This window comes from Ceratotherium simum, chromosome 17 (genome assembly GCF_057802395.1).
Source record: "Ceratotherium simum simum isolate JZ-2026a chromosome 17, ASM5780239v1, whole genome shotgun sequence".
Classification (NCBI taxonomy): Eukaryota; Metazoa; Chordata; class Mammalia; order Perissodactyla; family Rhinocerotidae; genus Ceratotherium; species Ceratotherium simum.
Genome location: NC_141916.1, coordinates 12,775,722 through 12,789,604, shown reverse-complemented (window position 1 = coordinate 12,789,604; position 13,883 = coordinate 12,775,722). Strand labels below are relative to the sequence as shown.

At 47.1% G+C, this 13,883-nt stretch overlaps 2 protein-coding genes across 7 annotated transcripts in view; both read left to right on the top strand.

Moving 5' to 3' along the window:
* The window catches only part of IKZF4 (IKAROS family zinc finger 4), a 30,465-nt gene extending 23,566 nt beyond the window's left edge, over positions 1 to 6,899 (top strand). For all 6 annotated transcript variants that reach the window (XM_087442256.1, XM_087442255.1, XM_087442253.1 and 3 more), the window contains 3 exons: positions 1,700 to 1,849; positions 2,316 to 2,447; positions 3,059 to 6,899. In XM_087442256.1, the coding sequence (XP_087298382.1) occupies positions 1,700 to 1,849; positions 2,316 to 2,447; positions 3,059 to 3,819 (1,043 nt within the window). In that variant the 3' untranslated portion in view covers positions 3,820 to 6,899. The remainder of the gene's footprint in view (positions 1 to 1,699; positions 1,850 to 2,315; positions 2,448 to 3,058) is intronic.
* A 2,182-nt stretch (positions 6,900 to 9,081) lies between these two features.
* On the top strand, positions 9,082 to 11,103 carry RPS26 (ribosomal protein S26). The gene is made up of 4 exons (XM_004429228.3): positions 9,082 to 9,242; positions 9,507 to 9,684; positions 10,517 to 10,647; positions 10,997 to 11,103. The coding sequence occupies exons 1-4, from the start codon at positions 9,240 to 9,242 to the stop codon at positions 11,030 to 11,032; spliced, it is 348 nt and encodes a 115-aa protein (XP_004429285.1). The 5' UTR covers positions 9,082 to 9,239; the 3' UTR covers positions 11,033 to 11,103.
* Positions 11,104 to 13,883: the final 2,780 nt, after the last annotated feature.

The window sequence follows — 13,883 nt, the reverse complement described above, 5'->3', positions numbered from 1 at the left end:
GGCACAGAGCAATCACCTCACCACCCTCTACTTTTTCTAGCCACCTACCTCGTTCTAGGTTCTCTCACCTTGGACCTGGGACCTTTGTCTCTATCTATGTGGAGAAACAGAGAGAAAGATGATCGTTGATTCATGCTTTATAATCTACAAAGTATTTCACTTGTGTCTCCTCATGTGATTCTCATAAAAGTTCCAAGGTAGATGTTATTATTCCCATTTTGCTGACAGGGAAACTGAAGCACTGAAGGAAAAAAAAGGATTTGCGGGTCACAGAGCTGTTCTGCAGCCTCGCTGGAACCCCATCAAGGTCCGGTGCCTGAGTCGCCCTCCTTTTTCTCAGAAAAAGGGCGGCTCCCCCTGCTGGTTTGGAACAAGGATGGCTTGGCCTCTAGAATTCTTACCAACAGCGGCTAGGCCAGCTGGGTGGATTCTGGATGTTGTTTTGTAGGAGATTATTAGGGACAGAAGCAGACACAGATACACTGTCAGGTCCCATCTCTGTGAGATGCTTTCTAATACAACCCACACTATAAGAAAAATGGGGCTTCCTATCCAGATGTTAAATCCTTTCCCCAAGAGTCTTGGGTGGATGGGGACCATGGCGTTCTTCTCATCCCCCAAATACTAGGGTTTACAGAGCAAGAGCAAAACGGCAGTAGACTGACTGAGTGAAGGCCCAGTTTCGGCGAGTGTGTGTGTGTGTGTGTGTGTGTGTGGCGGGGGGGTAGTAATTACCAGCCTCCCGGAGACACCTTCTCCTGCCTCCTGCTCAGTAGTAGCAAGATACATAAAATATAAAATACACAGTACCTTGTTTCTCTCACTTTTTTCTCTTCTCTCACAAACATCATCTCAAAAGTTGTCTTTAAAGGAAGTGTCAATCTCTCTTTTCCCAATCTTTTTTCTTCAGTAGAAACAAAATCTTCATAACCTGTTCTTTATTTAAAAAAAAAAAAAAAGACCCCCAAAGTTGGTGTTCTCTTCCTTTTACTCTTCTCTTTTCTCTTCCTCTCTGTTCTTTTATTCTCTTTCTCTTCTCAGAATTTCTTTCTCAGCGATGGTTTTTCTGGGGCTCTCTTGGTATCTCAGTGTAGAGAGACAGGAAGAAAAATAAGCAGTAAAACCAGGCTAGGGATGGAGGTAACAGTGCAAGCAAAGGTCAGTGAAAACTGCCCCTCCCCACGTGGCAGATCTAAGGGCTGTCATTTCTGTTACCCCAGCCCACCAATTTCCCCCAAACCGAAGCAGATAGTTCGTAAGCAAAAAAATCCCCTTGTCTGATAAACAGCACTTACACCCGCCTGCCACATGGAAAGGTTAAACCACAGTCTGGGCCCCAGACTCTGAGATCCTGGGGTGGGGCCAGCCTGCCTGCCAGGGATGAGCCCCTACAAAGTCCCTGGGTCCTCCCTTCCTTCAAGCAGCAATGTGGCCATCTTGAGGCCCCCCAGCAGACCAAAGCTATATGCCCTAGGTCCCCCTCTCCTCCCATAGCTGTGCGTTGTCCCTCTTCTCCAAGGTTTGGTCATCAGTCCATGCTTACAGCTGAAGTTGGAGAAGGGAAAACAAGCAGAAGAATTCAGCTGAGCAATACCCCTTCCTCCTCCTGCCAGTATACATTTGTTCCTGGATGATTTTGTGGAACCAGGGCACTGGGAGAAGTAACTCTGATGCTGTTTCTCTCCTCTCTCCTCCACAGTCTCCTCTCCCACCGTGGGCAAGCCCTACAAGTGTAACTACTGCGGCCGCAGCTACAAACAGCAGAGTACCCTGGAGGAGCACAAAGAGCGGTGCCACAACTACCTACAGAGTCTCAGCACTGAAGCCCAAGCTCTGGCTGGCCAACCAGGTGAGGCCACAGGCGGGGCTATGGGGGAGTGGAGGGCAGGGCAGGAGGGAGTGCAGGACAAGCGTGATTCCAGCACCTCCCGCCCCAAAGGGACGAGGTCTATGGAAAAGGGACAGCTACCTCAGTGAATCTGCTGAGCACCCCAGTTGGGGCCAAGCCCTGTGGTAGGTGCTAAGGGAGATCCAGAGGTAGAGGAGGATCTGGTCTATTTTCTCAGTCTAGTGGGAGAGAGAGAACACAAGGAAACATTAAATAAATCAAGGGTCAGATGTATATTTGTCTCCAAATTGTCTGAACTGTTGCTAGGACGAGCTCTAGACAGGTTGAAGTAAACAGAACCATTTCCCAGGCATCAGGTATGACCTTCCTTGGCTGCTGATCTGCTGGTTTTCTCCAGGAGAAGGCTGCTGGGCCAGTGCTACCCCCACTCAGCTGCTACTACCTGTCCCCACCTCCCTCCCACTAGGTGATGAGATACGTGACCTGGAGATGGTGCCAGACTCCATGCTGCACTCGTCCTCTGAGCGGCCAACTTTCATTGATCGTCTGGCCAACAGCCTCACCAAACGCAAGCGTTCCACCCCCCAGAAGTTTGTAGGTAAGAGTCCAGTTGGAGAGGAGACATCAGCTTTAAGCCACAGCTCATCTAAATCTGAGCTCTGGGAGCCGTTAGACCAGTTGGGTCTGGAGATTTGATTGAAGGAAAGAAAGCATTCTGGTGGTCTCTGGTGCTCAGAATCTATCCCCAGAACAGGAGGGGAGTGAAGAGGGAGAATGTACCTCGAGAGGGTAGAGAGGGGCAATGTGGAGGGCTCTTGAGTTGGTTGTAAGAGGAGGGGGTCAGGGGGATCAGACTCTCCCAGTTTTTGAGAATATCGAGGACCTGAGTCTATGGTGGCCGAGAGAAGAGCCCTTAGAGTCAGAGGGAGGAGGTGCGTACGGGATCCCCCCACCTGGCCCTCTCTAAGGACCTGGAGCTTCACAGAGAATAATGAAGGAAGTAGTAAAGATGAGTGGGCTGGGACTGAGTCCTTCTCTAAGATTACAGCCTAGAGTTGGGGAGCGGCCCCATAGGGGACCTGACCTCCAGGGAAGTAACTGAGTGGTAGTAAATAATGTTACAGCCATCCCCGTGGGTAAGAAAACAAAGTAATCCTGGGGAGCTTAGGAATTCTCCCACCAGCCCTGCTGAGAGCCTCTTCTCCACAGGCGAGAAGCAGATGCGCTTCAGCCTCTCGGACCTCCCCTATGATGTGAACTCGGGCGGCTATGAGAAGGATGTGGAGTTGGTGGCACACCATGGCCTGGAGCCTGGCTTTGGAGGTTCTCTGGCCTTTGTGGGGGCAGAGCATCTGCGTCCCCTCCGCCTTCCACCTACCAATTGCATCTCAGAACTCACGCCCGTCATCAGCTCTGTCTACACCCAGATGCAGCCCCTCCCCGGTCGACTGGAGCTTCCAGGGTCCAGAGAAGCAGGTGAGGGACCCGAGGACCTGGCTGATGGAGGTCCCCTCCTCTACCGGGCCCGAGGCCCCCTGACTGACCCTGGGGCATCCCCCAGCAATGGCTGCCAAGACTCCACAGATACAGAAAGCAACCACGAAGATCGGGTTGGGGGGGTGGTATCCCTCCCTCAGGGTCCCCCACCCCAGCCTCCTCCCACCATTGTGGTGGGCCGGCCCAGTCCTGCCTACGCCAAAGAGGACCCCAAGCCACAGGAGGGGTTACTGCGGGGCACCCCTGGCCCCTCTAAGGAAGTGCTTCGGGTGGTGGGCGAGAGCGGTGAGCCTGTGAAGGCCTTCAAGTGTGAGCACTGCCGCATCCTCTTCCTGGACCATGTCATGTTCACTATCCACATGGGCTGCCATGGCTTCAGAGACCCTTTCGAGTGCAACATCTGTGGCTACCACAGCCAAGACCGGTACGAATTCTCTTCCCACATTGTCCGGGGGGAGCACAAGGTAGGCTAGCGACCGACCGCCCTCCCCTCAGCCTGCCACCCCCCTGCCCTACCTACAGGAGTCTAGCCCGTCCCCACCACATCCCAAGGAGTTGTGCTATGTAGCCCCCACCACTGGCTACCCGACTTCACACTTGACCCTGACCCCTCCTCACCTATTCTCTTCCTCTTCCCTGACTGATTTAAGCATTGTGATGAAACAGGTCTTTTGCTTATGTTTCTCTTTTTTCTCTTCTCCTCTCATCCTGGCATACTCACAGAGTTATTTATTAATATAATTAGTTGATTTTTATTTTGCTTTTTTTTTTTTAACTTATATCAGTCACTTGCCACTCCCCCACCCTCCTGCCCACAGTCACCTTCCACTTAAGGCCTAAGTTTTCCCTCTTTGATCCAGCTTTCTCCCACAGGCCCGGGGGTAGGAAGCTCCTCTTAGTACTAAGAGACCTTGAGCTTCTTGCTTTAAGTCCTCACCTTTCGCATTACCTGATTCTTTAGTTTTGATGCTGATAGCTCCTTGTGGCCCTCCCCTAGCTCTGTGGCATTATGTCTCCTCTCTGGGCCCCTTCAACCTGGTACTCCATACCTCTTGTGCCCTCTCACTTTAGGCAGCTTGCACTATTCTTGAACGAATGAAGAATTTCCTCATTTGGAAGTAGGAGGGGCTGAAAAAATTCTCTCCAGGCCCTGTGGGACTGAGGGTTCTCTTGACATCCCCCTGGGAATATGAGCTCCCCAAAGCCCACATTCGGGATCTCCCTCTAGGATGTGATACATCTCTTCCCTCCTCTGACAACCCCCAACTACTGCTCTACTCTCTTCAACCTGCCGGTCTACTCAGTGGTGGTTCTTCTCTCCTTGGAGTGCCCCAATTTTATATTCTCAGGGGCAAAGGCTAGGTCTGCAGTCCTCCGTCTCTGACATGTTGGGAGCTACAGGTGCCTAATTGGGAACCAGGGCATGGGAAGGGGGTGGGTCAGAATTCTTCTCTTTCTCTTCCACCTCTCAAACTTCTTCACTCTAGTGACCTTCCTAGACTCTCAGGGACTCCTGCCGTCCCTGTCCTATGAGAAACTAGTGGGTTGCTGCCTGATGACAGGGGTATCTCAACCCCTCAGTCATGCTGCCTTCTTCTTCACCCCCAGCAGGATTCAGCCGCTCATTCCTGGGCTCCTGGGCCCTGTCCTTAGGATCAGTGGCAGGGAAAAAAGGGTGTCTCTTTTCTCTCATTTTCAGTATAACCAAAAATTATCCCAGGAACAGCAAGGGCATGTGCCCCTCACGCCATTCCACTCTTGTCCCAGCAAGAGTGGGATGGGCACAACTGAATTGGGGGTCATCCTTACCTGCCCCCTCCTAGACTCAGCTCCCAGATGTAGGACAGGAGGGGGCACTCTCCTCCTGGCTACTGCAGAGACCCTTGGCGGCTTGGCTAACCTAGTTAGTGAGAAGGGGGCAGGAGGAGATACAGCTCCACTGCAAGTGGCGGTCTCTTTCTACAAGAGTTCTCGGCCCAACGCCACAACCATCCCATTCTCTGCTTCCTTGAGATTCAAACCAAAGGCTGTTTTTCTATATTTAAAGAAAAAGAAAGTAAAAACCAAACACAACACCTCACAAGTTGTAACACTTGGTCCTTCTCTCTCTCTCTCCTTTTCTCTTCCCTTCCATCTTTCTTTCCACATGTCCTTTCCTTATTGGCTCTTTTGCCTCCTACTTTTCTCACTCCCTATCAGGGATAATTTAGGGGGATGGTAAAGGGTTGGCTAAGGAACAGACCCGGGGATTGGGGCCCTTAAGGGCTCTAAGAAGAGTCTACCTTACCCTCATATGGGAAGGAGGACCCTAAAAAAACTTCTCTTCTTCCTCCTTTTTCTCCTCCATTATGTGGTCTCCCCAAGAGAACCAGATTGTCAGGGAGGGGCACTGTGGGTTGACTGTTCCTCCTTGACAATGTAGCAATAAACAGATGCTGCCAGGGGCAGAGGATGGGGGAGTTAGCTGGGAGGAGAGTGGTCTCTAGAGAAGAGGAGAGTCTTCTCAACAGCACCCCAGGGAACTGGCTCCTTGTTTCAGGATGGCAGCAGAGCTGAGATTAATACCTGGGTTCTCCTCAACTGTTCTGGTTATTGAGCCCCTTCCCATTAGACCTGCCCCCTACCACCTCTTCTGTGTCTGCTGTGTATTTGGTGACACCTCATAAGGACTAGTCCCTTCTGGGGTATCAGAGCCTTAGGGTGCCCCCGTCCCCTCCCCCAGTCAGTTTCGGCACCTGTAACCTCCTGGAACATGAAGGACTATGCTCTGAGGCTGTACTCTGAGCCCATGAGAGCAGAGACTGGAAGGGCAAGACCAGGTGCTAAGGAGGGGAGAGAAGGGCACTCTATCTCTCTCCAGACCATCACTGCACTTTAACCAGGGTCTTAGGTACAAAATCCTACCTTCCAGAGCCTTCTAGCTCTGGAACCTCAAACATCCTCATGCTCTCTCCCAGCTCCTTTTGCATAAAAAAAAGTAAAGAAAAAGAAAAAAAAAAAACCAACACTGAAACCCACATGGAGAAAAGAGGTGTTTTCCTTTTATATTGATATTCAAAATCAACACCACACAAAAAATTTCTAAATAGACACTTTTCCAGACCTTTGTTTTTTTGTGTCAGTGTCCAAGCTGCGGATGGGATTTTGTAATACTTCTGGCAGCTTCTTTCCTTGTGTATATAATATATATATATATTATATATATTTTTAATCAGAAGTTATGAAGAACAAAGAAAAAAAAACAGAGAAGCAAGTGCAATACCACCTCTCTTCTCTCTCTCTCTCCCAGGGTTTCATTTGTAACCTATGCTTGGTGTCTCCTTGGACCTTACCCCTTCACCTCCTCCTCTTCCTCTGGTTCCCCCCGCCCCCTTTTTTTTTAAAGTGTTTTTCTCCTTTCTCAAGGAGAGTTAAACTAGCTTTTGAGACTTATTGCAAAGCATTTTGTATATGTAATATATTGTAAGTAAATATTTGTGTAACGGAGATATACTACTGTAAGTTTTGTACTGTACTGGCTGAAGGTCTGTTATAAATAAACATGAGTAATTTAACACCCCTGCTTGCTTTTGCAGACTTCCTTTGCCTTGCCTTTATGCTGGGGGGGGGGGGGCCTCCTTGCAACTTACTGTTGCAACTGCTAAACATTTTGGAGGTGAACAAGTCTAAGATTGAGAGAAAACCAAACAAGAATGCTCAAGTTGGTGCTACGGAAGAACAGAAGAATTTTTAAACTAGAATGGGAAGTGGAGGAGATTTTCCTACCAGGAGTGCCTTCCATATAGGAGAGAAAACCCAGCTTGCCTATCCATCCAAAGCAGAGATTCATCAAACTTTGTTGAGCACCTAGTCCGTGCAAATGTGCAAAACACATTATATGCCCAGGGAGATACAAGTTACAATAACATGAATGATGATAATAATAGGGTCTACAACTTCTTGAGCCTCTCATGCCAAGCATGTGCCAAATATTCATTTAACTGTAGAAATAACCCAAAGGAATGATCACCATTACTAGTGAAGAAATAAAAGCCCAAGAAGAGAATAAAATAACTTGTCCAAGACTCATCAGCCAATAAGTGACAGAACCTGGATTTGAACCCAGGGGTGTGTGACTCCAAAGTCTGTGCCCAAGCCTTTATGCCAGAGAATGCAGCCAGTGAAATCCCCAGGCTGTAAAAGTCCAAAGAAAAGCCAAGATAGGAACATTAACTTTAATTCTTAAATATTAACTATTTTTTGTCCCCTTCACTCTGAACTTTTTCTATTCTCGCCTATCTACTTCATTGCCATTCCATACGGGAATGTCTTCCTTCTGTCTTCCATGAGATATTGAAATGAAAATTGAAGACACTTCCACCTAGTGCCTATCATTTTCCGTGCCCCATTGAAACTAACAAAATTCAAAGTCAAAAGAGACCGCGAGTATAGTTGTTTTGAAGCCAAACACAAGTTGGAAAATAAATTTTAACCCCAATAAAGTGAGTTAGAGGTGAGTTAGAGGTTAAGAGAAACCATGATGGGTTGTTGGAGGGAAAGTGAATCTGGTATATTCTGACTCCAGAACTACTCACAATGAACGGTTGGTCTCAGTCTGTACCACCTTGGGTCCAAATACTGGGAGGTCCCGTTGACACCCTAGTTTCTTCAATTTTGGAGACAACTGGGTTGTTGGCTGCCCACAGATAGCCACTCCTGCTCAAGGCTAAAAACTTTCTGAAGACTCTTCAGAGGTAAATGGAGCTTATACATAAGAAAGTGTGTTTCAACTGGGGGCTAGACTCATCAATGAGCTGTGAAATCACTTTAATGGGGCTTGATGAGCATATGTTAAAATAGAAAACATACCAGTGCACATTACATCCTAAAGGTAAGTATTGTTTCATGAAGTTTGTGTTTCAGTTTTGTGTGTGTATTTGCGTTTAATGTGTTGAGTACCAATGTAAAATATATTTCTACTATGCGTCTGAGTCAAAATCGTTTAGTCACTGGTCCGGGCTATACCTCCATCCATTTGTTAGGTGAGAGGCAGCACAGCATAGTGTAGCCAGAACACCTCTTAGTAGCTGTGTGTGACTTGGGGCAAATTTTTAACTTCTCTGCACCTCAGTTTTTCAATCTGTAATGAGAATAATAATAGTACCTACCTTACAACTCAATAGTATCTAATGCCTTATAGGCATTATTGAGTTAATGAGTTAATATTTATAAAGCGCTTACTACAGTGCCTGGCACTGTGCTAACAGGATCCAGGGATAAAAAGGTGAATGAGAAACAGCGCTAGCACCAATGCACTTGTCCATGGCCCCTCATTGTGGGGTTCTCTCCATACTGGAAGGAGTAATTAACAAAATGTTTTGTTTCCTCCCAGGTCTTCCGTTTCTCAGCCCGGCACCAAATAGCAGGATTGTCAGAGAAATGAGCCAAGAGCGTCCCCCGGTGGCGTAGCGCCCCATAAGTGCTTGGGGCCAGGGGCCTGCCAGCTTAGCACTACAACTCCCACCATGCAGTTCTTTCCCTCTGGCCTCTAGCTACTCGTGGTTTTGCGCCGCACCCCTAGCGTCGCAAAAACCAAATAATTATAAGGCCCAGAATTACGTCCGGGGTTGGGCTTCGCGATGCTTGCTGGGAAACGTATAACTCTAATTTTCCTCCGCCAGCAGGCTAAGTAGTCCCATGGTCACCTTGTACCACGGATAAATAAACTCGAGAAACCTCTTTCTACGCTAAATTCCAGCAGAAACGCTGAATAATGAAGAAAACTTGAGTAAAGTGCGTTGCTGTTCTTGGCGTTGGTCTCCTAAGGAGTCTTCCGGAGTGAGCGTAGGGATCTCGCGCTATATAAGAGAGCCGGGCCAGCCGCCGGATTCTCTCTCGGGCCCGCGTTCTCAAGATGGTGAGTTGTGGCGCGTGGTGAGCGCGGGGGTCCGGGCGGAGGTTGCGGGGAGCCGGTTGTGGTGGGGGTGGGGGGGATTTGAGAGCCCGGACCATGCTGGGGCAGGGGGCAGAGTGTGTGTATGTTCGGGCTCGGAGCAGTCTGCGGAGCGACGTGAGACCTGAGTGGTACTTTTCTCGGGGCTGCGGGCGTTGATGTAGCCGGAAGGGGGCTGGGGCTGGTGATCTGCGCCCGTTTTGTAACAGGGTCTTTGTCCCGCTACAGACCAAGAAAAGAAGGAACAATGGTCGTGCGAAAAAGGGCCGCGGCCACGTGCAGCCTATTCGCTGCACCAACTGTGCCCGATGCGTGCCCAAGGACAAGGCCATTAAGAAGTTCGTCATTCGAAACATAGTGGAGGCTGCAGCCGTCAGGGATATTTCTGAAGCGAGTGTCTTCGATGGTGAGTGAGCTGGCGCGACCGGTGCAGATAGCCTAGTACCTAAAATCTCCCCCACCCCACCCCACCCCACCCCACCCGCAGGCTCTGTTCATGGGCGAGATTCTGGAGCGTCCCAGGTAATTTCCATGTGTCTTGAACGTTGTTGTCGCTGGAAACTGTATCTATGCTAGCTTGTTTGCAGTTTTGAGTCTCGTCTGGCCGGAGGGTGATTTTTGGAGTAGTGCAGTCTTTGAGTCTTAGTTTGTGACTGTTTAGGGGGTGAGATTCCAGAAGCATTTACGGAGCATATTTTGTGTCAACACTTGGGGAGCACTGGCTGTAAACGTGGTAAAGGTAGTAAGTCTTTTGAATTGTTGAAACACATTTGACTACATGTGGAAATGTACAGACGGAGCTTTTTGAAGAATATTTCAAGAATGGAGGCAGTCTAGTTTGGTCGACAAGGCTGATGTTTGGAGGAATATGATGTCGTTTTGATCATTTCTTTTTCTTGAGACAAGTTAACTGTTAGGCAACAAGAAGGGACCCAGGAGTAGGCATTAGGGCTGGTGCAACTGCTGAAGGAACTGGATTCTTGGTTTATTATGTCTAGGGTATGGATTTGGTCCCCATGGTGACAGGATGGGTTAGTGGGGGGAATAGTCATTCGTGAAACTGTGCACATGTGTTTAGGTGTCGGAAAGTGACCAGTTGCTTTGAGAGAGAAATTTTATAGATGTGCCAGACAGACATTTAAGTAGGTTTAATTTTGAATAATAGAACGAGTAAGAAAGAACAGTGCAAGAGGGGTATGTAATACTTAATGTTGTATTTCTTATTTTTTATTCCTTAGCCTATGTGCTTCCCAAGCTGTATGTGAAACTACATTACTGTGTGAGTTGTGCCATTCACAGCAAGGTAGTCAGGAATCGTTCTCGTGAAGCCCGGAAGGATCGAACACCCCCACCCAGATTTAGACCTGCTGTAAGTATCTTAAAAAGGAGTTATGGAAGGCAGAGGGGTGATGGACAAAAAGTATGTGAGGATATAAGGAATATCAAATTAAGGTCTCTGTCTATGGGTGAAATAACTAAGTGGTAAGGCAGGTGGGACCCACATCTAAAGTATTTGCTTAGAGATACTTCTAAAGAAGAATTGTTAGACTCTGTTTCAGATGGAGTGGTGTGGTTCTCCTTCCTTATCTACCACTTTTCCATGTGTTTATGGCCCAAATTCATTATTAGTGATGGGAGGGTAGTGGTCAGTCAGGTTCTTTAAGGGGGGTGTCTTCCATTGATAGTTTTCAATTTACTCTCATTCCTTCATTTTTCAGGGTGCTGCCCCACGACCTCCGCCAAAGCCTATGTAATGAGCTAAGTTCTTAAGGACTGAAGACAAACTGTTCTGGATAAAAATAAAATGGAAATTATACTTTACAAAGCATGTTGAGTGTATCTGTTGCCACATAGGGTGGGGGTTGTGTGTGTTGTAGGGATTGTAATTACTTATAATACCAAGTATTCAAGTGTGGAGTGCCACATAGTCTTTTCATGGGGGAGAAAGCTTATCCACGTAAGTTAAACCTTACCTCGGGTTTCTTTTGTATTTGTATCTTTGGTCTCCACAATTTGCATAGATGTGTGGAGAGAAAGGGGTTAAGGTATCTGTGAGTGTTAGGTTAATTCATTCTGGCTAGTTGCTTAAGTCGGTGTCTTAAAAATAGGAGAGAGGAACTAGGGGGTAAGGAAAAAACTGTTATTGAGTGAGGAGCATATCAGGAGGTGACTTAGACTGAGGTGTGCATACACCTGGTGGGGGGCAAGGACACTTTAATAGGAAGCACATGACTTGGATAGCTCTTAAGGGGATCTGTATCTAGATTAACTTCATAGAATTCACCTGGACCTACCTTGGAGTTGATCTGCTGGTAAGCCAGTTCTCGCCCAACTTACATCTTTCTATGGTGCATTTCTCTATGGAGTAAAAATACCCAGGACGCCAGAGGCATTCCTAGAAACTTGTGGGGGTCCCACAACAGGAAAGAGAATTTCCATACAAAGTGTGGACAAGGGCAGTACCTTATTTCGTCTAGGTGTCAGTGCTTCATTTGTTGTAGAATTCAGAAATTAGAAAGCTGTCAGCTAGGGATATATGTTTATTTGAAAAATTCATTTGGGAATGGATTGATAAGGACTGGCTTTCCTAGTTAGGTTATGTGATGCGTTTTTTTTTTTTTAAAGCTAAACCAGTGGCTTAGAAGTTTTGAGTATATGTTGTGCTGGGAAACACGTTTTTGCAAGTGTCTGTATTCAGAGGAATATGATAGCAAGGAAGGGGTGGAGTATTTCAGAGCATGGAGGTGGTCCTGTTAACTGGAGAACACTAACTGAAAAAAACTCAGATGGAAACTGCTGACCCTGTCTTGCTCATGGTCACCATACCAATGCATATGCTAGAACAGCTGTGGCAAATTCTGAATTTGTCAGAACACTGTAGGCAGAGTGTCGCCATCCTTTGGGGAGGCCCACAAGACACCTGTGCCGCTTTATTCCTCTACACTGTAATGACCCCTTTACACCAGGGGTAAACATTGTATGGGAGAAAATCAGAGGTCCAAGGTAAAAATGAATGCTAGACCTGGTGGTCCCAAATCCCAGCTTGCTCAGTAAAACCAGATTCACGTAGTAAATCAGGCCAATGTAACTGCTCCAAGATTTCTCTACAAAGGTTTTTTTGTTTTTTTTGTGTGTGTGAAGGAGATCACCCTGAACTAACATCCAAGCCAATCCTCCTCTTTTTGCTGAGGAAGACCAGCTCTGGGCTAACATCTATTGCCAATCTTCCTTCTTTTTTTCCCTTTTTCTCCCGAAAGCCCCAGTAGGTAGTTGTATGTCATAGTTGCACATCCTAGTTGCTGTACGTGCAACGCCGCCTCAGCATGGCCGGAGAAGCCGTGCGTCTGTGCGCGCCCGGTATCTGAACCCTGGGCTGCCAGTAGTGGAGCGGGCCCACTTAACCGCTAAGCCATGGGGCCAGCCCTTTTAGAGAGGTTTATTGTCACAGCCTGCCCTTTTCTCAGGGTAGGTCTTAGCTGGCTCTCCTGTAAGTTTAAAAATTGATTCATGCATTCTAAATGCGAAGTAGGATCCTGTCTCCAGGGATCCTGTGTTCAAGAGCCTAATAATTGCTTTAGCAGTTTTCCTACTTGAAGATAATCCCAAACTAATTGTAATTTTGAAGTGCCAGAGAGAGAGAACTTGCACAAAAAGGCTTTCCATGTGCTTCAGGCTCTAAAGTAGCCCCATCCCACCTCCCAACACAAAACAGGTTGCAAATAACTTAAACCATGTCTTGTCTGATGGGCAACCAGGATATCTGATTTCCACCTATGGGAAAAGGTGGTATAGACCTCTAAGCCCCTACCTTCCACCCCTCAGCTGATTTGTTTTAATGGATTTGATTAAGGGGGGAAAGTTCACTGCAGTCTCAGCATGTCCCTAACATTTCTCACGTGTTCTCCAGATTCAGTGTGTGAAGAGTATTCAAGCCAGGTAGAGGCCTCAGGGCTCTTCAGCCATTGGTCAAATGTCCACCCAGGAGGTTACTGGATTTCAGATCCCTGTGGTAGCCAGGATTCATTGAGGTCCTGGACCACCCTTTCTGCAAACTCCAAATCCTAGATTTTCATTTTTCTTTGCCTGCCTTTCCATAACTTAGTGTATATGAGGAAGAAATTATTCACTACTTATTACACTATTTTAGGTTAATGTGATGCTTCTTTAGTTTATACATTTAACTTATTTATTCTCTCAGTAATTATTAGGTGTGTCCACTTCATATGCGTTAACAAGCTAATAGGCTTGTCGAAGGAGACTGAGCCAGTAGATGAAAGAACGAGGGCTACAATCTGGATTCAGTCATTCATTTGTTCAATAAGTATTAATTGCCCATGAGCTTGGTGTTTTGTTTCTGAGTCCAAGTCTCCCGTTAAACAGAGCTGTCTGGTTAAGAACCTAAGAGGGCTGACGCCTGGATGTAAATCTCACCTCTGATAATTCAAGCTGTGTGACCTGGGGTGAGTAACCTAACCTGTCTTCAATTTTCTAATCTTTAGGACATCATTCCTATTTCACAGTATTTTGGTGAGGTTTAAGTGATATAAAACAATCATTTATTCAAGAAATAGTTGAGTCAGTACTCTATTTTCCAGACATTTGAAG

What these genes read in the sequence shown, in the direction of transcription:
- RPS26 (XM_004429228.3), top strand. An exon ending in TGAAGCGAGTGTCTTCGATG is followed by an intron (nt 9,685 to 10,516) that starts GTGAGTGAGCTG and finishes TTTATTCCTTAG; the next exon opens with CCTATGTGCTTCCCAAGCTG. An exon ending in CACCCAGATTTAGACCTGCT is followed by an intron (nt 10,648 to 10,996) that starts GTAAGTATCTTA and finishes TTCATTTTTCAG; the next exon opens with GGTGCTGCCCCACGACCTCC.